Source organism: Muntiacus reevesi, chromosome 3 (assembly GCF_963930625.1).
Source record: "Muntiacus reevesi chromosome 3, mMunRee1.1, whole genome shotgun sequence".
Lineage (NCBI taxonomy): Eukaryota > Metazoa > Chordata > Mammalia > Artiodactyla > Cervidae > Muntiacus > Muntiacus reevesi.
Window position 1 is genome coordinate 120,199,050 of NC_089251.1, and position 23,939 is coordinate 120,222,988.

Genomic DNA, 23,939 nt, shown 5'->3' on the forward strand with positions numbered 1-23,939 from the left:
GAGCATTGTTGTTCTAGTTGCTAAGTCATGTCTGACTCTTCTGTGACCCCATGAACTGTAGCCCGCCAGGTTCCTCTATCCATGGGATTTCCCAGGCAAGAATATTGCAGTGGGTTGCCACTCCCTTCTCCAGGGGATCTTCCTGACCCAGGGATTGAACCCAAATCTCCTGCATTGGCAGGAGGATTCTTTACCACCAAGCCACCAGGGAAGCCCTTCCTAGTTCATGCAGTCCATCAGTCTTCTCATGGTGCCAGCTCCTGAAATTATTATCAATTCTTTTTTCCTTCATGTTAACTAAATGCCAAGTAACCTCCAGGGAGTTTTAAATTCAGTTTTTTTATTTCTTCCTATTTGAGATAAGCATCTTCCACAGGAAAAATTAGACAATGGGTAGCCAAATAAATATATTTCCTGTAGGAGGGTTTCTGGAGGGGAAAATGGCCCAACACATAAATCTATCTTCAAAGTAGCAAATGCTTTATTGAGCTCTATTTGTTCGAAAAGAGACTCTCAAAGTCAAATTCCCGCCATTAGGTAGGAAGGCCTTTGGTAGCAAGGAGAAATGGTTAATCAAGTTTTAACTTGATTAATGGTTAATTAATTAGCTTGATTAATTAATGGCTAATTAAAGTTAATGGTTAATTAACTTGATTAATGGTTAATCAAGTCTTAATAGTTAATCAAGTTGAAGTAGAAACTTATTATGGAATCTTGTCGCTAAACGTGTTCATTAAAATAGGATTATCTTCCAATAGTCATGCATGGATATGAGAGTTGGACCATAAAGAAGGCTGAGCACCAAAGAACTCAGATTTTCAAATTGTGGTGCTGCAGAAGACTCTTGAGAGTCCCTTGGGCTGGAAGGAGATTAAACCAGTCAATCCTAAAGGAAATCAAACCTGAATATTCATTGGAAGGACAGATGCTGAAGCTGAAGCTCCAATACTTTGTCTACCTGATGTGAAGAACTGACTCATCAGAAAAGACTCTGATGCTGGGAAAGATTGAGGGCAGGAGGAGAAGGGGATTACAGAGGATGAGATGATTGGATGGCATCACTGACTCAATGGACATGAATTTGAGCAAACTCAGGGAGATAATGAAGGACAGGGAAACCTGGTGTGCTGTAGTCCATGGGGTCATAATGAGTCAGACATGACTTAGCAACTGAACAACAACAAAATATTTAAAATAGAAAATTTAACTGGAGATTTTCTCCCCATATCCAGCATCACAAAAAAGTCTAAAACTTCTTGGACAGGAACACTCATACATGAATGCTCTCACACATAGATGTATTTTTTTTAATGTGATTTTTTTTCCCCCAGTAGCCTTGAGAAGATGATTCCCTGTGTGTACATTTTTCTGGGCCATTGTAACCTTGGGAGCTACAGGTATTAACAGTTCTACGTTAGGTTAATTTCTATTACTGAGTATTTTAACATTATTATATTGTCAAATTGCTTTAGCCAAATTATCCTTTGCTAATGGCAGCAGAGGGCAGGAACTAACCAATGTCCTCTGGACATGATCAGCAATGGGAGCCTAAGCCAGGAAGGTTCCATATTTTTGCGGGACTCTGAGTGCATACATTTCTCTGTCCTTTCATTGAGCTGGAAAACTGAAGGATGCTCTTGACCTATCACTAGACAGTTAGAGCTTTTCTGAAGGAAGTTATTTAGTCCAAGTCTGTCTGTAGACAACATGGGAAGGATTTAGGCCAGTATTACAGGAGGGAAATGTTACCTACCAATGGCCTAGAAATCAGGAAAAAAGAGAATTTGGGAACTAGAGGAGAATCCAGGCTAGCCCAGTAAGTCACATCAGTTTGTAACAGTCATAAAGACAACCTTCTCTAGCCCTACTTTTTTTTTTAACTGAGAGTTTACAGTGCACTGTACATTTATTCACATCATCTCATTTAATTTCCTCCTTGTCACAATCCTATACTATAGGTATTATTATTTCTTTTATTCCACAAATGATTGTTAACTTCAGTTGTCTTTTTTCTGATGCATTCTCAACCTCTGACAGTGTAAACATGCAAACATTTGCTAAATGAATCCTCATTTTGTAGGTGGTGAAACCAAGATTGAGTAATTTTCAGTTTTCAAAGACCGTGCATCAGTTAATTAGCCCAATTACTTGCTATAAAATCCATGATTCAGATGACAGTAAGGATTCAAATAGCTAATATATATTAGCTGATATATTAGCTTATCTTAGCTAATATATTATATCTTAGCTAATATATAGCTTATCAAAAGCTATTGTTCCATTTTTTTTGAACAAAATGTTGTTAGTCACTGAGTTGTGTCCAACTCCTTGCGACTCCATGGACTGTAGCCTACCAGCATCGTCTGTCCATGGAATTCTTCAGGCAAAAATACTAGAGTGGGTTGCCATTTCCTTCTCCAGAGGGATCTTCCTGACCCAGGGATTACTCCCACATCGCAGGCAGATTACCTTCTGAGCCAGCAAGAAAGCTTAAATGGAATATAAATTTATGTGTTTCCTTTTTTCTTCCTTTACTTTTTACAAAATTTTACAGACAGTTTGAATTTATTTCCTCCATCTAAGAGGAAAATGGAGAGGAAAAGAAGTTTGCACATCAAATAGTCATTAAGTTGGACTAGAGTTCCTCCAGAGCCCAGGAATCTTGGTGATTGTTGAGAGTGTCTGTAGAGAACCTTAAAAGAAAATTAGAAATCCAGGAACACTGGAATCAGACCACTGTTTCACTTGGCTTTCCTGCCTAGTTTCTCTTCAAGTCTTTTCTCCTGTATTGTATGCACTGCCAGTCTGATGGTTTTCTAATCTATTCTGCGTAGCCAATGGCTATTTTCTTCATAGGAAATATTAGGAGATCCTCAGAACACAGTGATTGACACTTAAGAATGTTATTTCTTTTGGTTTTACGTTACGACCCTTAGACCACTTCTAGCTTATCATGGTATTGTGGCTTATCCATAGAGAGCTTTCAGTAGCTTAACTGCAACTTCACTCTAGTTCAAGCTGGGGGCATTGATGGGCTTAGGGATGGGACAGGTGTGTTTCTCTGTAAGTATCCTGTTTAGAGATACTGTGCACACTCACCAATATCCACACAGCCCTTAAGTAGTGTGGCTACGGCTTCATGGGACTCTTCCAAATCCACCATTACTAGGTAATTACCATACTTTACACTGAAAGTGTATTTATGTAAATATTTGAGAAAGCAGACTTTTTCTTTTATGAAAGAATTTTTTTTTTTTTATGTGAACCATTTTAAATTTTTTTGCTGAATTTGTTACGGTATCACTTCTGTTTTGAGTTTGGGTTTTTTTGGCCCCGAGGCCTGTGGGATCTTAGCTTTCCCACCAGGGATTGAATCCACACTCCCTGCATTGGAAGGCGAAGTCCTAACCACTGGACCTCCAGGGAAGTCTCAAGATGGACTTTTTAGAAGAAAACATTAAGGACCAGTGATTTGATTCAGCTGAATCAAAAACTGTCTATATGTATATAGTTGGTCTAACCTCAGAATAATGGATTTGTTGCTTCAGCAGTTCTGAGTCCTTGATTTCCCAGTTTAGAATTATTGCCATTTTAGAACTCTGCTGGAGAAGCTCTGCATTTTGACAGCTAGAGAAATCACAAAGGTTTTCATCAATCATGGCCCTCATCCTGCACTGTAATGGGGGTGGGAGACGGAAAGCTAATGACCACGTGCTCCAATGAGCAATTTCACAGATAGGGCTGCAGGATCTTTTGTATGGTAGGCTGGTTCTCACAATCTCTTGTCTCGCTTCAGGGAATGCACTTCTGTTGGAGATTCACAAAAAGATAACCTAAAGAAACAGGAGCTGTTACCTTGGAAAAGTTCTGTAGCCAAATGACTTATTCTTTTGGCATTCTTTCATATTTTCCTTCTTCTGTAATGAATATTGATAGGATTTTGACTCACAAGTTTAGTTACACATCATGTATACATGTAGATATGAATGTATATATGTTTATATTGATACCTTAGTGCACAATTCTTTTTCCTAAGAGCATGGTAAGCTGCACTGTTAGAGAATTAGGTGCTTCTGGGAAAAGACTATTCAATAGAAAGTCACTATAATGAAGCAAGTTGTTCCTAGAGTTTTGTGTGCTCTTTGGGGATGACTTTTACTGTTTTCCCCTGAATGTGAAAGTGAATGTCCCTCAGTTGTGTCCGACTCTTTGTGACCCCATGGACTATACAGTCCATGAAATTCTCCAGACCAGAATATTGGAGTGGGTAGCCTTTTCCTTCTCCAGGGGATCTTCCCAACCCAGGGATTGAACCCAGGTCTCCCACATTGCAGGCAGATTCTTTACCAGCTGAACCACAAGGGAAGCCCAAGAATAGAGTGTGAAGCCTATTCCTTCTCCAGCAGATCTTCCCAACCCAGGAAGTGAACCAAGGTCTCCTGCATTGCAGGTGGATTCTTTACCAACTGAACTATTTCTGATGGAATTTTAAAATAGAATGCATACAGTCCGAAAGTTTTTTCTCATATTCTGAGTGCTAGAAAATGAATTTCAGGTTTTCTGAGATGTTAAAGTTGGGAAAGAAATTAGAAGATATCTCTTGTATCATCTTATAGTGTAGGAACTCTTGGTTATCAGTGGTATGAGCTACTGATAATGGCTCACTAGGTAATAGAGAAGTTGTTGACGTGCCTTTGGCTGCTTGTATTTGCTCGTGGGTGTGTTTCTAGTGTTCTGGAATTGTCTTGCATTTTAAGTAAATGACAAGGTTTGCCACTGTCATCAGTATTACTATCGTTGTTCTGAACATATTGGCCAGTGGAGTGAGATGTAAAACAAGTAGCGTAGTGTTAGTCACTCAGTTATATCCAACTCTTTGCAGCCCCATGGACTGTAGCCTGCCAGGCCCCTCTGTCCATGGGATTCTCCAGGCACTAATACTGAAGTGGGTTTGCTACTCCCTTCTCCAGGGGATCACCCTGACCCAGGGATTGAACCCAGGTCTCCTGCATTCTAGGCAGATTCTTTACCATCTGAGATTCTTTACCATTCTTTACCAGGGAAGCCTGATGTAAAACAAGGTGAGATACAAATATTGAAAAGAAGATAACCCTCTGTAGAAGCAAAAAGGGGCCAACAAATTGAACATGTCATTTATCAAGGAGGAAATAAACATATAAAAATTAATCTTATTTGCAAAATAATAGGATAATATTTTTCATCTGTTAAATTGGCAACAATGCTAGAGATGATGATCACTGTTGTTGAGAAATGCCTGGTATGTGTAAAGAGTTGCATACACAACTATTAGGAATAAAATTTGGCAAAATGTTTCTGAAAGGCATTTTAAAATTACATCAAAACCTTAAAAGCATTCATATTCTTTGCTGCCGTAGTTCTGCTTCTAGGAATTTACTATAGGCAAAGTGTCTTCCTTTGCATTGCTAATCCTTTTGAGAATCTGATTAAAGTGATGACTCCTCTCTTGGAAAAATGCAAATGTACAATCAAGTTTGCATTTAATTCCTTAGGTCATGTGGTGAATGCCAAACTCCAGCAAAATTGCACTACCGTCTATCACAATATTAATTTGTCACATTTAAAAAAGACTTTTCCTGTTGGCTCAGTCATAAAGAATTCGCCTGCAATGCAGGAGACCAGGCTTCGATTCCTGGGTCGGGAAGATACCCTGGAGAAGATACCCTGGAGTGGCTACCCACTCCAGTATTCTTGTCTGGAGAACCCCATGGACAGAGAAGCCTGGTGGGCTACAGTCCACGGGATCGCAAAAGAATCAGACAGGACTTAGCGCCTAGAACAACAGCAACATCAAAATGCTGTTACTTTAGAAAATTATAAAGAAATCCATAAAACAAAATCTGTGAGAATTCATGTTAAAGTATATTTCATGTAGAAAATTAAAAGATTTACATTTATAAAAGTTACAATATAGCATAGCACAAATTATCATTTTAACTTCTACCATCAGCCACTGCTGCTTCTCATCTTCCCTTTGACTCCGCAGAGCTGGTGGGATTTCAGCCCCTTCCTGCCCTGGTTAGCACCCCTGAGTGGAACTTGCAGGATCAGTCTTTGAGTTGCTTCTCTTTTCTGGCTAAGGCCTTGGAGTTGCAAGTTTTGTTTTGTCTCCTCTTTTCTGGAGAAGGAAATACCCCCCCAACCAACACCCCCCAATCCAGTTTTGTAATAAGAGGTGATGCCCGCATACTTTGGGGAGTAGTTCTCAGAAACTGGGTATTTATCTTATGCAACCATTCTTATATATCCTTATATCTTTCTATAGCTATCTATCTATCTATATATCTATAAGCATATATACATATATATACATACATGTAATGTAGTTTGAACATTTTTTGGTATTGCCCTTCTTTGGGATTGGAATGAAAAGGAACCCCTTTAAAAGCTGGTGCCCTGTTTTTTTTTCTATAAAGAAAGCTGAGCGCCAAAGAATTGATGCTTTTGCACTGTGGTGTTGGAGAATACTCTTGAGAGTCCCTTGGACTGCAAGGAGATCCAACCAGTCCATCCTAAAGGAGATCAGTCCTGAGTGTTCATTGGAAAGACTGAAGCTGAAACTGAAACTCCAATACTTTGGCCACCTGATACAAAGAGCTGACTCGTTTGAAAAGCCCCTGATGCTGGGAAAGATTGAAGGCAGGAGAAGGGGGCGACAGAGGATTAGATGGTTGGATGGCATCACCGACTTGATGGACAGGAGTTTGAGTACGCTCCAGGAGTTGGTGATGGACAGGGAAGTCTGGCAAAGCTGCAGTCTGTGGAGTCATAAAGAGTTGGACACTATTGAGGAACCAAACTGAACTGTTTTTTGGACCTATTTCTGTCATTCTTTGAGCACTTTGCTACTTTCTGGCACAGTATGATATTTAAGATCCTCTCATACCTTTCATGTGCCTGTCATGGAATCAACTGTTTTTTTTTTTTTTTTTTTTTTTTTCTGAGGAGGGCTGGTTCCTTTCAGTAGAAAATGGTATTTAGAAGAAGGATTTGGGTTTCAGGTGTGTGCCTTGCTACTTGCATATCACTGCTCACAGAGTCTCAGTGGTCATTGATGAGAAATAGGAGTGTGTGTGTGAATGTATGTGAACGTAAGTCTTCATTTTTCTGGAATACTTGGTAATTCCATGTTTAGTTAACCTCAGAGTGATTTTCTTGTCTCCAACCTCCCCTGGCCTTCTAGTAAGAGCTCTAGACTTATAGCCAGTAGATTGGTATGTTTATTTTATTCAGTCAGATGTTGCCTCAACATTATTATTTCTAAATCTTTGGTACCTTTTCTGGTCTATTCCCAGCCAATGGTGTGCTAAGGAAAATGAATTGATACAGTGCTACAAGGACAAAAATTGGTCACTTTTTTACCTGGCCCCAGTGTTTGTCCCTTGGATCCATTTGTCAGGATAACCCTCAAGCAGTGTGCTTGATATTGATTTGTCATTTAGAGAATTTTCTCTTTGTGAACATTTTAGACCCTAGAGAGATCTACTGAATTTCTTTCTTTCTGGTATATTCCACTGATTAGAATGCAGAAGGGGAGCTATCAGACTTGTCACAAAATAAATTGTTCTTGTGCCACTGAGTAGAACAGTGGTTTAACCACCCTTGGTCCAGCTTACCAGAAGGGGCCAGATGAGGGAATGTATGCTTTAATGTGGTGTCATTTTTATTAAGTGACTTTGTCTTCTGAAGCACACTTCAGTGCCTTCCAGATAAATTGCTTCTGTCTTTAACAGTGACAATGACAATATTTCCAAGCTTCACACATCCAACAGCCAATTGACAGGACAAATTGCACATTGGGACTGCTTGATAAATGCAAGATGGGACCCAGCATCTCAAAGCACTCTGCATCAGTGGAACTAAGTTATAATATGAATAACAGAAATAAATCTGTCACTTAAGTTTCTAATTGTGAGACACATGCTGTATTTAACAGCTGAAGCAGTGTTCATCTCTTTGTTAGAGTACAAAAATAGCACATAATTGTTTCTTGATATTGGGTCTTAGTAAATTTGTTTTTTCCACCATGACATAAATTTACATAATAAAAATAAAATGTATTTCCCAGTACAATTTTTATTAATATTTTTATAGATTCTATCAGTATAACTCATGCAAATAATTGGGAAGAACTGCTTAACAACAAAAAAGTATTCTCAGTATGTGTGACATTAGGAAAGCTACTGAAATAAATAAATAGCACCAAACAAAGGCATATGCATAAATGTGCCCCAGAGGGTATGCATTTTATAAAATCTACCTTCTACTGCCAATGTTGTTGCTACTATTGGAAAAAATATTAAGAGTAAGTCTGTAAGCCTTTCTGGGTCATCACTGGCTCCTCTGCTAAAGTCAGAGGCAGGCTTCCCCTAGGCAGCTGTGCTCACCCTCTTAGTCAGCTGATCAAGCCTGGCTCAATAGATATAAGGCAAGAAACGTTGCAGGATGGTATTATGGGGAATGGCCACAATTGGTCCTCATCCTTATCTAGCCGTAGGATAGCTGGGTCTACTCTTATCCTGATAAGGGTGAGGAAGAGCTGCCAAAAATAGGTGCCAGAATGGTACCCAAGACTTACTTTGGAGAAGAAAACCCTAGTTTTGAACCACAATCATCTGGGCCTCTTAGGGATGACTCGCAGGAGACTGAAGGGGTGAGGATAGAGAAGCACGCCAGGCTTCACTGTCTATCAAACTCCTGGAACTTGCTGAAACTCATCGAGTCAGTCGTGCCATCCAACCATCTCATCCTCTGTTGTCCTCTTTTCCTCCTGCCTGCAGTCTTTCCAAGCATCAGAGTCTTTTCCAGTGAGTCAGTTCTTCACATCAGGTGGCCAAAGTACTGGAGCTTCAGCTTCAGCATCAGTCCTTCCAGTGAATATTCAGGACTGATCTCCTTTAGGATTGACTAGTTGGATCTCCTTGCAGTCCAAGGGACTCTCAAGAGTCTTCTCCAACACCACAGTTCAAAAGCATCAATTCTTTAGCGCTTAGCTTCCTTTATGGTCCAGCTCTCATATCCATACATAACTACTGGAAAAACTGTAGCTTTGACTAGATAGACCTTTGTTGGCAAAGTAATGTCTCTGCTTTTTAATATGCTATCTAGGTTTGTCATAGCATTTCTTCCAAGGAACAAACATCTTTTAATTTTATGGCTGCAGTTACCATCTGCAGTGATTTTGGAATCCAAGAAAATAAAGTCTGTCACTGTTTTCATTGTTTCCCCATTTATTTTCCATGAAGTGATGGGAATGGATGCCATTATCTTTGTTTTTTAAAGTTGAGTTTTAAGCCAGCTCTTTCACTCTCCTTTATCATTTTCATCAAGAGGCTCCTTAGTTTCTCTTCCCTTTCTGCCATAAGGGTTGTATCACCTATATATCTGAGGTTATTTATATTTCTCCCAGTAATCTTGATTCCAGCTTGTGCTTCATCCAGTCCAACATTTCGTATTATGCACTATGCATGTAAGGTATGTAAGCAGGGTGACATTACATAGCCTTGATGTACTCTTTTCCCTATTTGGAACCAGTCTGTTGTTTCATGTCCATTTCTAGCTGTTCCTTCTTGACCTGCATACAGATTTCTTAGATTGCCATCTCCTTAAGAATTTCCCACAGTTTGTTGTGATCCACACAGTCAAAGGCTTTGGCATAGTCAATAAAGCAGAAGTAGATGTTTTTCTGAAACTCTCTTGCTTTTTCGTTGATCCGTCAGATATCGGCAATTTGATCTCTGGTTCCTCTGCCTTTTCTAAATCCAGCTTGAACATCTGAAAGTTCTCAGTTCACATACTGTTGAAGCCTGGCTTGGAGAATTTTGAGCATTACTTTGCTAGCATGTGGGATGAGTACAATTGTGTGGTAGTTTGAATGTTCTTTGACATTGCCTTTCTTTGGGATTGGAATAAAAACTGACCTTTTCTGGTCCTGTGGTCACTGCTAAGTTTTCCAATGTTGCTGGTGTATTGAGTGCAGCACTTTCATAACATCATCTTTTAGGATTTGAAATAACTCAGCTGGAATTCCATCACTTGCACTAGCTTTGTTCGCAGTGGTGCTTCCTAAGGTCCACTTGGCTTCGCACTCCAGGATATCTGGCTCTAGATGAGTGACCACACCATCGAGGTTATCTGGATCTTTTCTGTATAGTTCTTCTGTGTATTCTATGTATTAGAAATTTATTGCAATATATTGTGGGTAGTTTGAGTTTAAATTCTTGGGAAAACTTATTTGGATCTCTCAAATAAAGGAAGAGAGCAAAGAATACTAAAATAGAAAAGTAGAATAAAACAACTTAAATTTTACTGTAAGATTTCAATGAAGACAAATCAGTTTGATATGCCTGAAACATCCTGAGAATGTTTCAGGTGTCATCCTGAGAATGAAACACAGGTGTCAAGTGAGGCCAGGTACCCCACCTGTCCATTCAATGTAAAGTATCCACAGCATTCTAGCTGCCAGTCTATCTTGTTCAAGAGGCAGGGCAGGCCTTGTATCTCCTAAGTCCTTGATTTCCTAGTTCCCATCTGATTCCCCTCTCCCTTGGCACTCTTCTGAAGCCATTAGCCTGCCTGATCCTCTGCTGCAGTAGCATCTCAGGAAGCCAAACCACAGTGAATGTAAAGACTAATAACCCTGCATGCGGTGCAGCTTGGGTCAAGGAACAGAATCTAAATGGGGACTTTTTTGGTCCAAGTGTATGAAGTGAAAAAGCTTTTTTAAACCCAGAAGTTTTCCAATCATCAGAAGCACTCTTAGAAGCCCATACATGTTCTCCTCCCTGATACCAGCCTTGTCTACATAACTTTGAGTTCTATAAACTCAGTCATAAGCATCTTCTGTTTAGCTGGAGTGTCAGCCCCAAGAAGGCAGAGGGCTTTTATCAGTTTTATTCACTGATATACGTGGTTTCTAGTAAGTGCTCAGTGAATAGTTATCAAATGAACATACAGGATAAATAAATTTACTTTTCAAGCCCAAGCTTATCACTTTCATTTTTCTCACAATAACTTCCTAGATTTCACCGTGAGCAGTATTAATCCTTTGATAGTGTCTTCGTGGTTTAAAGCATGTTATACAAGTTCAAGGTTATGGTTAGCATCACTTTGGTCTTTGCAGCGTGGATTGTTAGGTCATTGGCATATTGGATCCATCCCCACTCTTCAGAGTGCTTAGTGGATTCTTGCTCCTCTGTGACCAGCCAGGAAGGAGTAGATTCAAGCCTGCATCATAAATCTCAGGATTTTGTCCTTTACCTTTTCTCTGAAATGTGCAGAAGGGAATTCATGTGAGAACAGAAGAGCTTGGCTCTGGAATTTGGCCCAGGAGTATGAGCGGCTCTTTGTCTCATCTTCTGCCTTATAACCCAAAGGCGATTAGAATTCCCAGTTACGTCTTCTCCATCCTGTGTTCGTATCATGTTATTTTATGTCCGCAGGGGAAAGGAAGTCTCCTACAGACAGCGAAGTACAAAAAGATCTTTTATATCCCAAGAAAAGCCTCTGGAGAATCTTTGTTCTTCACGTGTCTTCTTGGAGAAGCTACATAGTAAAGTGAACCAAAGTTGAGCCTCTGAAGTCAGATAGTTGGGCCTATCCAGCCTGGAAGGTTGAATACTAGAAAACCAGGTGCTTGGCTTCTTAGGTCATCATCCATCTCCTCCCCTCCTTCAGGGACCTCTGTTATCACCCTTTCCATCTGGCTGTGCAGTCTAAGGGGAGATGATCCTGGGTCCTCACCAAGAGTGTTTCAGGCCAGAATGAAATACGCACAGTCCACCAAGAGGAAGGAATGGAATGGTGCCGGCTCTGCCAGTAGGATGCACAGCGGGAAACCAGGGTTGTTTTGCCACAGAGGTGGGAACAGTGATTCATGAATGGAGAGCTGGCTGGGGCGTTGGAAAACTCATGGGTGGGAAGGAGAAATTTTGAGGACACTGGTCTCTCCTGATCTGACACTCTTAATGATGCAGACACTCTGGCGCGCACCTTGGCTCCATGGCCTCTCCACATTTTCACATGCCACGAATATTCTCAAATACTTCAACTGGGACTGGGCAAAGCCCATTCACACACATTACAGACGTCTGTGTCTGGGCATTGGTTTATGCCATTGAATGACACAGAGGAAAAACTTTTCATTTTTTTTTCTCTGTTTGTTTATTTCTCTCTGAATGATTCATTCTTAATAAGTTTCTTGCCCAAAGCCTGTTTCTGCAACCATGGGAAAGATTCCAGTATTTATTTCCAATGGGTTGTGACTCCTCCTGAAGAATCTTCTTATCTTCTTCCAAGTCCCTTTGTCGCAGCACCTCGGGAACTTATCTTGAAAAATATCTGTCTACCATTTTGGATGTTTAGGGAACAATTTCGTGATTCTGTGTTTCTCATCTGCTTTGCGACTCTGGAAGCTCACAGATCCTGAGAACGAGGCTCAGAAGGGACTTATTCATGGAGAAAACATTCACCTCTTTCATAGACGGGCAAGATGACAGGGTGCTCATTCACAGACCCTCCATGGGTGCTTAGCTATGTCAGTGGTAGAAGCCTCGAGGCAGCCTTGCACATTGAGTCCTGTGTTCTCGCTCACAAGGAGGACGTGCCTGGAGAAGGGTGTGAAAACAAGTCTCCCACATGAGGAAGACTGGGGCAAGAAGGGATCCCTCTATATGTATATTTAGAGTAAATCCCTACTGGAGTGTTGACATAAGAGGATACCTGGCTAAAACCCCGTATTTCAGGGTTTCTATTTATTGAGATACATGTCCTCTGTGGTCTCATAAGCACAGAGGGCGTGGCTGCATGCAGAGCATCACTAAATCTTTGGTATTTTGAAAGAATTAATTTTTAAAAGAGTTTTTATTTATTTCCCTGGAAAAGCAGAGCCATAAGGCACAGTTCTGTTAAACTAAATATAAAAAATTAAAGAGAAAATCACTTTAAAGCCTGATTTTTTTTTTTTTTCACTGACTTATAGTCAACAGTATGGGTGAATGCCAGACACTGGGGAACTTAATGGGAGAATTAGGAAATCTGCAGGCAGGTAGTAAATAATTGGCATATTAGGGGAAAGTGCTCAGAGACAGAATTCCAGAACTCGGGCCAGTTAGGATGATAGCCGGGTTGATTTAAAGGGGTCATTGTGAGGAGAGACTGTCTTGGTGCATCATTTTGTCATTTTTGCATTCCATTTTCAAAAACCCTACTTAGAGAATTCTTTTTATTCCATTTTTAGGGAAACTTATTCAGATAATTCTTTTCCTATATTTCCGAAAGGCAGCAATTCCCAACCTTTTTTGGCACCAAGGACCAGTTTCATGGAGGACAGTTTTTCCACGGACGGGGGAGGGAGGAGGTTTGGGATGGTGTTGGGATGATTCAAGCACATTACATTGATTGTGCACTTGATTTCTATTATTGTGACGTCAGCTCCACCTCAGATCTTCAGGCATTAGATCCCAGAGGGTGGGGATCTCTGCTCTAAGGATATACCAAATTATTAACTGTCTGAGCTGCCAGGGAAGCTCAGATGTAAAGAATCTGCCTGCAAGACAGGAGACCTGGATTTGATCCCTGGTTTGGGAAGATCCCCTGGAGGAGGAAATGGCAACCAACTCCAACATTCTTGCCTGGAGAATCCCATGGACAGAGGAGCCTGGTGGGCTACAATCCATGGGTCACAAAGAGTTGGACACAAATGAGCGACTAAGCACACACAAAAATTATTAACTTTTTTTTTTTAATTGATGTAATCTCATGGGATTTCAGATAAAGCTATCAGTTCCCCAAGGTAACAAAGTAGAGTTTCATTGACTTCCCAAGGTTTACCCCGTGGCATAATTTACACTCTCTGATTTATGCTTTGTGTTGGTCACACCTTCTAGGAAGCAGAGAGGAGTTCATTACTGGGACTGTTTAGGAAGGTTTGGGCAGGGTAAATGGCAACCCACTCCAGTGTTTTTGCCTGGAGAATCCCAGGGATGGCGGAACCTAGTGGGCTGCTGTCTGTGGGGTCGCACAGAGTCGGACACGACTGAAGCGACTTAGCAGCAGCCGCACCAGCATATTTTTGGGGGGTACTTCCTGGGTGGCACTAATGATCAAGAACCTGCCTGCCAGTGCAGGAAATGTGAGAGACAAGCGTTCAATCCCTGGTTGGGAAGATTCTCTGGAGAAGGGCATGGTATCCCATTCCAGTATTCTTGCCTGGTGGGCCACAGTCCATAGAGTTGCACAGAGTCAAACACAACTGAAGTGACCTGGCCTGCACACATGCAGTGCGTTTTTATCAAAGAGAGAACACAGCTAAGAGCCTTGCTAAAATCCTGGTATTGCCAAGCAACAGGACTGGAGCTGCCATCACCGGAGAATCAGCCTTTCTCTGGTGTTTTAGATGCATGTTTGCTAATTCTGTGCTTGGAGGAAGGGCATGTCTGTTCACTGCAGCCTCTGGCCTCCTTGGCAAATCCCAGTTAAGAGCAGACGTAAGTTGCAGTGCCCCCCGAACAGTTGGTGTGAACGTTGGCCCTTGTCAATATCGCAGTCGAGAGGCGTCATCACATAATCTGCTCTTAGCCCGTCTCCATCTGCAGGCTTAGTGATACTTTGCGAGATGAAGCTAATGGAATATTCAGGATTAGTGCTGTTAGAACATGTTTATGCCTCTCTCTTCACAGGAAACTTTTGGAAAGATGCCAAAAGTCTGAAACTCTTTAGGTTGGAAGTTTTTTTTTAATTAATTTATTTTTTAATTGAAGGATAATTTCTTTACAAAATTTTGTTGTTTTCTGTCAAACATCAGCATGAATCAGCTATAGGTGTACATATGCCCCTCCCTCTTGAATCTTTGGTTTCATTGTAAATAGATTATATGTGTTTGAGTTTTAGAAACCAGATAATATATATATGGGCTTCCCCGGTGGCTCAGTAAAGAATCCGCCTGCCAGTGCAGGAGACTGAGTTCGATCCTGGGTTGGGAAGATTTCCTGGTGAAGGAAATGGCAACCTGCCCAGTATTCTTGCCTGGGAAACCCCATGGACTATAAACAGATGATATATAATAAATATTTGTAAAAGTATATAATATATATTTACATGAAGCATATACATATATATTTCCTTATTTTTTGTGTTCCATTTTACCTGAGAAGTTTGGGGTTATGAACCTTATTTTCTGCAGTTATAAAACAAGAATAAAGTTTTAAGAACTGCCCAGGCATGGAAAGGAGTGTCATTTACAAAAGCACCAGACAATAGAATGTGGTTCTTTCTTTGGGAAGACGCATGGTTTCTAGGGTGTGCATACAATGTTAAAATTTCTCTTACAGCTTCAAGATGGGAAAAATGAATAAATGACTGAAAAGTGAAGCTACATGGCAATGATTCTCATATAATAATAAAGTGGTCTAAGAATTGAACGAGTGTCTTTTTAGGCTGTCTTTTCTGTGCAGCTTTCCTAGATCATGACAATATTGCTGAATTCCCAACACTTGGCAGTAGACACTATATACCTGGGACTACCACCTGATCTAAAGTTCCTGTCTTTAAGCACAGGTTGGGAGATTAAAATTGACCTATACACCAGTCCATGTGTAAAGCAGATGGCTAGTGGAAAGTTGCTGTTAGCACAGGGAGCTCAGCTCCATGCTCTGTGATGACCTAGTGGGGTGAGGCAGTTGGGGGTGGGGGTGGGGTGGGAAGGAGTCCAAGAGGGAGGAGATGTGTGTATACATATAGCTGATTCACTTTGTTTCCTGGCAGATACGAACCCAGTGTAAAACAATTGTATTTCTATTAAAAAAGATCCAGGTCAGTGATAATAAAATTCCATTCTTACCTATAGGGCTGTTGATGGATCTGATGGATACAAAGTGCTTTTTTGCCTAAAATGTGATGCAAGGCTTTCTTGTTACTATTCAGTGTGTGGCTTGATTTGGCTGCAGACCTATGTAAACAATGATGTGGTACTTTATGCTTAGTGAGTTGTTTAGGTGATAGTAGAAACAAGCCGCTAAGATTACTTTCCCGTAAATTTAGTACCGAGAGATTATATCTGCGTGTACTTTGAACCTCAGTGTTTTAAAGTTGTTTTTTTTAAGAAATGTCTACATATTATTACCTAGCATTCATTGTTGTCTTATTAAACTCTTTGAGCTAATCATCTCAGCTCTATGCTTCTCTCAAGCAAACTTCCAAAAATAAAATGTTATTTTCCTTAAAACCTTTAGTTTTTAAATAATAAATATTTATGAGGGATACGTTTTTCCTTAGTTGAAAAAATGTTATTATTACTAATTTTACTATTACTGCTTTTCATTGGAAGGAATCATAAACAACTTATTGTAACAAAGTTTAGAAATTTATTCTTTATATCACGATAGAAGTCACTGTATAATTTTTTTTTAAATTGTGTGTGTTTGAGAGAGAGGAAGAGAGATGAAAGCACATCAAAGGAGATTGTCTCCATCTGAAGAATGTTTCTATCAAATATAACAGATATAAACATAGCTGTTTCTAGTCTCAGGGGACATTAAGAAAGAATGCTTTTCACTTCAAGCTCTCAAACTAGTTTCCTCCATTTGCTTTTCTACTTCAAAAGTAAAGATGTCATAGAAAAGAAAGGAGTATTGATACATGGTACATCTTAGATGAACCTTGAATACATTATGCTGAGTGAAAGAAGCCAGACACAGAAGGTCACATATTTTGTGATTTCCAATTGTGTGAACTCTCCGGAATAGTCAATCTCTAGCAACAGAGATTATATAAGTGGTTTCCAGGGTCTGGATCACAAGGGGAAAGTGAAGAGTGACTGCTCAATGGATACTGAATCTCCTTTGGTGGAGATGAAAATACTCTGGAACTAGACCGAGCTGATGGTTGTGTAACATTTTGATGGCCACGTGCCACTGAATCATAAATGGTTAACATTATGTAATGTGAATTTCACCTCAATTAAAAAAAATCAAGTTGTTAAAAATAATAAAGGTATCATAAATACCATACACAGAAAGCATGTTTTCAATAAGTCAAGAACCTTATGTTGTGCGTTTCCTCACAAAGCCATCTTTATAATGTGACTCAAATCCAGAGTGACAAAGAACTATGCTGCATTCATCTCCGTGGAGAGTGCAGGCACTTGCAGGATCTTTCTCAGTCATTTCCCCGCCTCTGTGTATTGCCAAGGATTTTCAGTTTGATCTTTGAATATCGTTCCCATCTGTCTCCCCTGTCCTTTCCACCACCTCCACTCCTAAGTCAGGCCACCCTTGCTTCCTAGTTGTGCTGTTGCAACACTTCCTGCCTGAGCAGTCTTCTGCTAGGCAGCTTCCTCCTCAGTGGCATTCCATCCAGAGCAGAGAAGGCCCTACTCCTCAGACTGTATGCAAGACCACTTTTCAAAGTTCAGCCTGTTTTTATCCAGTGGTCATAGACCATCTGTTTCTTCTTCAGGGCTGTCTTAGGCCAAATGCGTGATCAGGCCAAAGTGCCCCATGTGCCCAAGAAAGTTAGGACCTTCCCCACTGCAGCACTTACCTTCCTGCTCCTTTCTGCCCTTCATCATCTAGATGCTGGGCTCCTGTCTGAGCTTGGAAGCCCTGATGCCCTGAAATCCATTGACTCCTTCCCAGAGGTGTTCCTTAAGCATGGTGGGTGCCATCACCGGCTCTGTTAAATGCTCAGAGTACATCATGTGAAATGCTAGGCTGGATGAATCACAAGTTGGAATCAAGATTGCCAGGAGAAATATCAATAACCTCAGATATGCAGATAATACCACTCTAATGGCAGAAACATTACTTTGCCAGCAAAGGTCCATCTGGTCAAGGCTATGGTTTCTCCAGTGGTCATGTATGGATGTGAGAGTTGGACTGTGAAGAAAGCCGAGCGCTGAAAAATTGATGTTTTTGAACTGTGGTGTTGTAGAAGACTCTCAAGAGTCCCTTGGACTGCAAGGAGATCCAACCAGTCCATCCTAAAGGAGATCAGTCCTGGGTGTTCATTGGAAGGACTGATGCTGAAGCTGAAACTCCAATACTTTGGCCACCTCATGCGAAGAGTTGACTTGTTGGAAAAGACCCTGATGCTGGGAGTGGTTGGGGGAAGGAGGAGAAGGGGACGACAGACGATGAGATGGTTGGATGGCATCACTGACTCAATGGGCATGAATTTGAGTAAACTCCGGAAGTTGGTGGTGGACAGGGAGGCCTGGCGTGCTGCGATTCATGGGGTCACAAAGAGTCGGACACGACTGAGTGATTGAACTGAACTGAACTGAAAGGCAGAAAGTGAAGAGGAGCTAAAGAGCCTCTTGATGAGGGTGAAAGAGGAAAGTGAAAAGGCTGGCTTGTAACTCAACTTTCAAAAAACTAAGATCATGGACTTAGTGGATCATGAAGTCCCATCACTTCATGGCAAACAGATGGGGAAAAAGTGGAAGCAGTAACAGATTTTATTTTCTTGGGTTCCAAAATCACTGTGGACCGTGGCTGCAGCCATGAAACTAAAAGACACTTGCTCCTTGGAAGGAAAGTTATGGCAAGCTTAGACAGCATATTAAAAAGTGGATTCATCACTTTGCCTCTGTCCATATAGTCAAAACTCTGGTTTTGACTATATGGATGTGAGAGTTGGACCATAAAGAAGGCTGAGCCCAAAAGAATTGATGCTTTTGAACTGTGGTGCTGGAGAAGACTCTTGAGAGTCCCTTGGACATCAGGAAGATCAAACCAGTCAATCCTAAAGGAATTCAACCTTGAATATTTATTGGAAGGACTGATGCTGAAACTCCAATAATTTGGCTACCTAATTAGGTAGATTACCTAATGATAATCTGACTCATTGTAAAACATCCTGATGCTGATAAGACTGATGGCAAAAGGAGATGGGGGCAGCAGAGGATAAGATGGTTAGAGAGCATCACCAACTCAATGGACATGAATTTGAACAAAGTTGGGAGATAGTGGAGGACAGAGGAGCCTGTTGTGCTGCAGTCCATGGCGTTGCAGAGAGTGGGACATGACTTAACAACAAGAGAAACTTTGTGGTACCACTTGCCTGCCCTTTACACCATCTGCCTCACATCATAGCTGTATCTGTGTGTGTGCAAAGGGCTAGCAGTTTCTCCGGAACCCCTCACTCAGTGAACTGAGGAACTAGGATTTATTTTCAACCTCACTGGCCTCAAAGATGCTGCACTGAGCAAATATTCAGCTACTTTCTTCCCACTAATTTTGGACCTCTCCATCATCCCCTTCCCCCATGCCCACCTGGCACTTTGCCGTTGTGCATAATAGGTTCCCAAGAAATATTTCTAGAATGGGCAGCATTTGTGCTTCTTTTCTAAGAAGTCATCTTTTTAAAGGGACAACATGGTGAACTGTTGTCTAAGAGAGAAGTGAAGCACAGAAACATGCAACAGGACTCAACGTCTGTGTCCTGAGCTTTTTGTATGTGACCTTTATCATCCACTTAACAGAAACATTGATTTAGAATCATTGTGGCTAAATGTCCTCACTCAGTTCTCACCATTTCTCTGGACCTCTTTCTGGTCTCTTCCAAAAAGTGTTTGGAAGAGCATTTATATCTGGGCCTCTTATTTTGAGCCAAATTACATACTTCTTCTTGTTCAGTTGCTAAGTTTTATCTAACTCTTTGTGACCCCATGGACTGCAGCATGCCAGGTTATGTGTTTGCATAATGCATGTGCCAGGTGATAGAGGGTCTGCGCCTATCTTGATGAGTGAAAAATAAAGTGAGAGAGTGAACATCTTTTCTTGGTATATTATAAATCAGTTTTTTAAAAGGATACTATTTGAATCATTTGGAATTACTTTTCTTTGTTTTAGTACTGCTCATCTAGCTATTTGATAAACCTGGGTTTTAATCTTAACCTATCTGTAGATCTTTCGTTTTTATCAGGTGGGACAAATTGGGAGTGTAGTATTTACGTGTACACACTACTAGGGGTACTATGGTTAGTGAGAAGCTCTGCTCTGTGATGACCTAAAGAGGTGGAATGGGGAGATGGGAGGGAGGGGACACACACACACACACACACACACACACACACACACACACACACACAGAGGTAGCTGATTCATTTTGCAATACAGCAGAATACATTTTGCAACACAACCTTTTAAAGCAATTATACTCCGATACAAACAACTGCTTGGATTGAAATACAACTGGTTACTGCTCCATTTTTAAACATTACCTTGGCGAAAAAACAATCATGTTTTAGACCTTCAGTTAAATAGAACAATTTTTGTGTCCTTGGCATTTCTAAGAAATAAGTAGCTTAAGTGAAATCAAACATTGAGAGATTTACAAAGAGAATCTGTCTAGGAGATAAGTTTAATAAAGATTTTGTTTTTCAGAGGCAACATTCCTTTGACTCTTTCTTATCATTAAATTCTTTGTGTGTTTGGTCAAAACTCAACTTCAAGTGGATTTATAATTTCAAAGAAATGCCAAATCATGTAAAAGATCATAATCATTCATTCTGAGTTGAGTTTAAAAGGAGATTGGGGGAGGGAGAGTAGTCCTCTAGAAATTAAATTTTAAAAATCTAACCCTTATTTAAAAATTTCAGTATTTTTGTCAAGGGGTCAACTTATTAGGGAGAAAAAAATATAAATTTTGACATTATTTTTTAAATATTTTAAATATTTATTTATGTATTTATTAGCTACATCATGTCCTAGTTGTGGTGCCCAGGCTCTGTAATTGTGGCACATGACTTAGTTGTCTTGTGGCATGTGGGATCTTAGTTCCTTGGTCCGGGATCGAACCCACTTCCCCTGCATTGGATGGCAGATTTTTAGCCACTGGACCACAAGAGAAGTTCCAACGGTTCTTCTTTTAAGGGGCAACAAAGATATCTCTCCATTGTTCTAGAGTGAAACTGTGATTCTTTGGGAACATGAGTGAAGAGCTAGAATCAAGAGCCTACTGTTGACCTCTCTCTTTTTTTCCTTTTCTTCCATCTGCAGGTGACCTATCTGGGTAAGGTGCCCACCACAGGCATGCAGTTTTTATCAGGCTGCACGGAAAAGCCCGTCATCGAGCTCTGGAAGAAGCACACATTAGCCCGAGAAGACGTCTTTCCAGCCAATGCCCTCCTGGAAATCCGACCGTTCCAAGTGTGGCTCCATCACCTTGACCACAAAGGGGAGGCCACGGTGCACATGGATACCTTCCAGGTGGCCCGCATCGCCTACTGCACCGCCGACCACAACGTGAGCCCCAACATCTTCGCCTGGGTTTACAGGGAGATCAACGACGACTTGTCCTACCAGATGGACTGCCATGCCGTCGAGTGCGAGAGCAAGCTGGAGGCCAAGAAGCTGGCCCACGCCATGATGGAGGCCTTCAGGAAGACTTTCCACAGTATGAAGAGCGATGGCCGGATCCACAGGAACAGCTCCTCGGAAGAGGTGTCCCAGGAATTAGAATCTGACGATGGCTGAGTGAACTGAGAGAGCTTCAGCAGAGGCAGCATTGGTCAAGGAATTCAAGACGACAGACGGATAAGCAATGATTCAAATTTGGGGTGAAAAGACTGCCAAATTATTGGCTGACCAAGCTTTTTAAATTCAGAAGAGCAATTCTAAATCTAAAGAAATGTATTATTAAAGTAATTACGTTTCATTGAAATCTGCTGCTGCTGTGACTATGAGGAGGGTGGGAGTGTGGATGGGGAGGGAAGTTCTAGACTTTTCTTCTTCTTTTTTTGGCTCATTTTCCAATGCCTCCATTGTAGGAGTTCTCCATGCCGATTTCTCGCCACTCTCGGGCAAATATACTGCAGTTGTTATTCAATGCACCATTCCAACTTGCCTTATGAAACCCAACAAAAATGTTATATGCACCTATAGAATCCCTGGTTGTGGGGGGAGATGGTGAGTGCTTCTGCTGGCGAGGAGGTCTCTGGGCTAAAGGAACAATGCAGAGCTCCTCTCCCCTGGCTGGTTTCAGATTCTCTCCTCGGTAGGCAAGTCAGCACAGCTTTATTGAGCTTTATAACTAACAACCTGATAGTTGGCAGTTAATTCACAGTTAAAGGCGATGCTTTTATTACATAGTGTATTCAGTAGCACCCTCTTTTTATTGTATTCACTTCATCTATTTTCTTAGAATACTTGCAACTACTAATAGCCCCTTTCCTCTGCCTGCCCCATCCACCCTCTCTGCCCTTCCAGTTCACTACACTATCCCTACAGGATTACAGTCTCAACCTACATGGCAGGACATCAAAAGGGAAGACAATAATAACCAACGTAATGAAAGAATCAGTCAAACAAAGTGGGAGCTTCAAACCACCACCACCACCACAGGAAGTTCGAAAAAAGGGAATGAGTAATCAGCGAATATACAAAGCCCGTGTGGGCTGTCCTTTCTTCAACTGCAACTTATGGTAACTTATTTAGTTGATGGTCCTATCTGATGACTCTTTCATAGCAAGCTTCATATCTGAGCTGGTATCACTAAGGAAGCGTTGACCCATCACTCAACATGGCACTTGAGTAGGGAACGGATTCTATAAACCAGACTTATCCAGAGAACCTATGTTCATCCGCAAGGGAAATCTGACCTTCTCTTCCAATTGGATTGATCTCTTAGGGTCAGAGTTGCTGGTTTGTTGGGTATTTCTAATGAGAACTTCTCACAAAGACAGCCTGAGTTTTCTTGGTTTGATGGATCTTTAAGTATCATAAATGCAAAGAATCAACATTGAGTGACTGAAAGTATTGGTGAAAATCCACACATTTAAGGCCGAGAGCAGATGAACAGTTTTCCAGGTGCTGCTGCTCCTTTCTGAGAGTCTGTTTTGAATCCTGGTAACCATGTCAGGGGCCCTGGGACACCTTACAGAAGCCTTAAATGAGAGTTTATAGAATCCAGAGAGCAGTGGTGTCGGTGTTTTGGTCTGCGTATCTGTGTGTCCGTTTATGCATTTGTGTGCGTGTATGTGTGCCCCCGAGCGTGGGTCCCATCTTAAGGCATGTAGAATAAGCATGGAGTTGTATTGAGGGGAGCACACCTCCTGGAGATCCGCTTGCTGCTTCACGACAAATGTAAACTACTCTTTAGCATAAATGCATTCATTCTTTAATAAAAAATATGTTTGCATTAAAAAACCTGAGGAGTTTCATATTTTATATGGCGTTCCTTTTTTAAGTAAAGAAAACCTGAGGGACGAAACAGATTAAATTGAATAGATGTCTGTTTTACACATGAAAAGCGTTAGTCGCTCAGTCGTGTCTTCCAGTTTGAAACCCCCATGGAGTGTAGCCTGCCAGGCTCCTCCGTTCATGGAATTCTCCAGGCAGGAATACTGAAATGGGAGCCGTTCCCTTCTCCAGGGGAGCTTCCCAAACCCAGGGATCAAACCCAGCTCTCCTGCATTGCAGGCAGATTCTCTCCCATCTGAGCCACCAGGGAAGCCCCAGTTTTACACATGGTAGTTAGTGTGTATATGTTAATGATGCTCTCTCAATTCATCCCACCAGGCTCAAGAGGAAGGGATATATGTACACATATAACTGATTCACATTGTTGTTTACAGAAATTAACACAATGTTGTAAAGTAATTATACTCCAATTTAAAGATAGATATAAAAAATTAAATTGAATAAATAGGGAATTCTCTCTAAGCCTGTGTTAGAATTTGATCATCAGTGACTTATTCCTTGATGGTGTTTAAAAGCATCTTGCTTTATTTTTGAATACTATACCTATAGATAATGACTGCCCCTTCATTGAGATGGTAACATGTCAACAATGGAAAGAGTTACTTAGTGTGATAGTCTTATTTCAGAGGAGAATCTTCTGGAACATTTTGCAAATGATGGCTATTTATAAAATCTCACGTACCTCTCAAGAGAACCTGC

At 41.0% G+C, this 23,939-nt stretch overlaps 1 protein-coding gene across 3 annotated transcripts in view; it reads left to right on the forward strand.

The window, feature by feature from the left end:
- The window catches only part of PID1 (phosphotyrosine interaction domain containing 1), a 251,565-nt gene extending 228,379 nt beyond the window's left edge, over nucleotides 1–23,186 (forward strand). For all 3 annotated transcript variants that reach the window (XM_065930410.1, XM_065930411.1, XM_065930413.1), the window contains one exon: nucleotides 21,039–23,186. In XM_065930410.1, the coding sequence (XP_065786482.1) occupies nucleotides 21,039–21,515 (477 nt within the window). In that variant the 3' untranslated portion in view covers nucleotides 21,516–23,186. The remainder of the gene's footprint in view (nucleotides 1–21,038) is intronic.
- The last annotated feature ends 753 nt before the right edge of the window (nucleotides 23,187–23,939 follow it).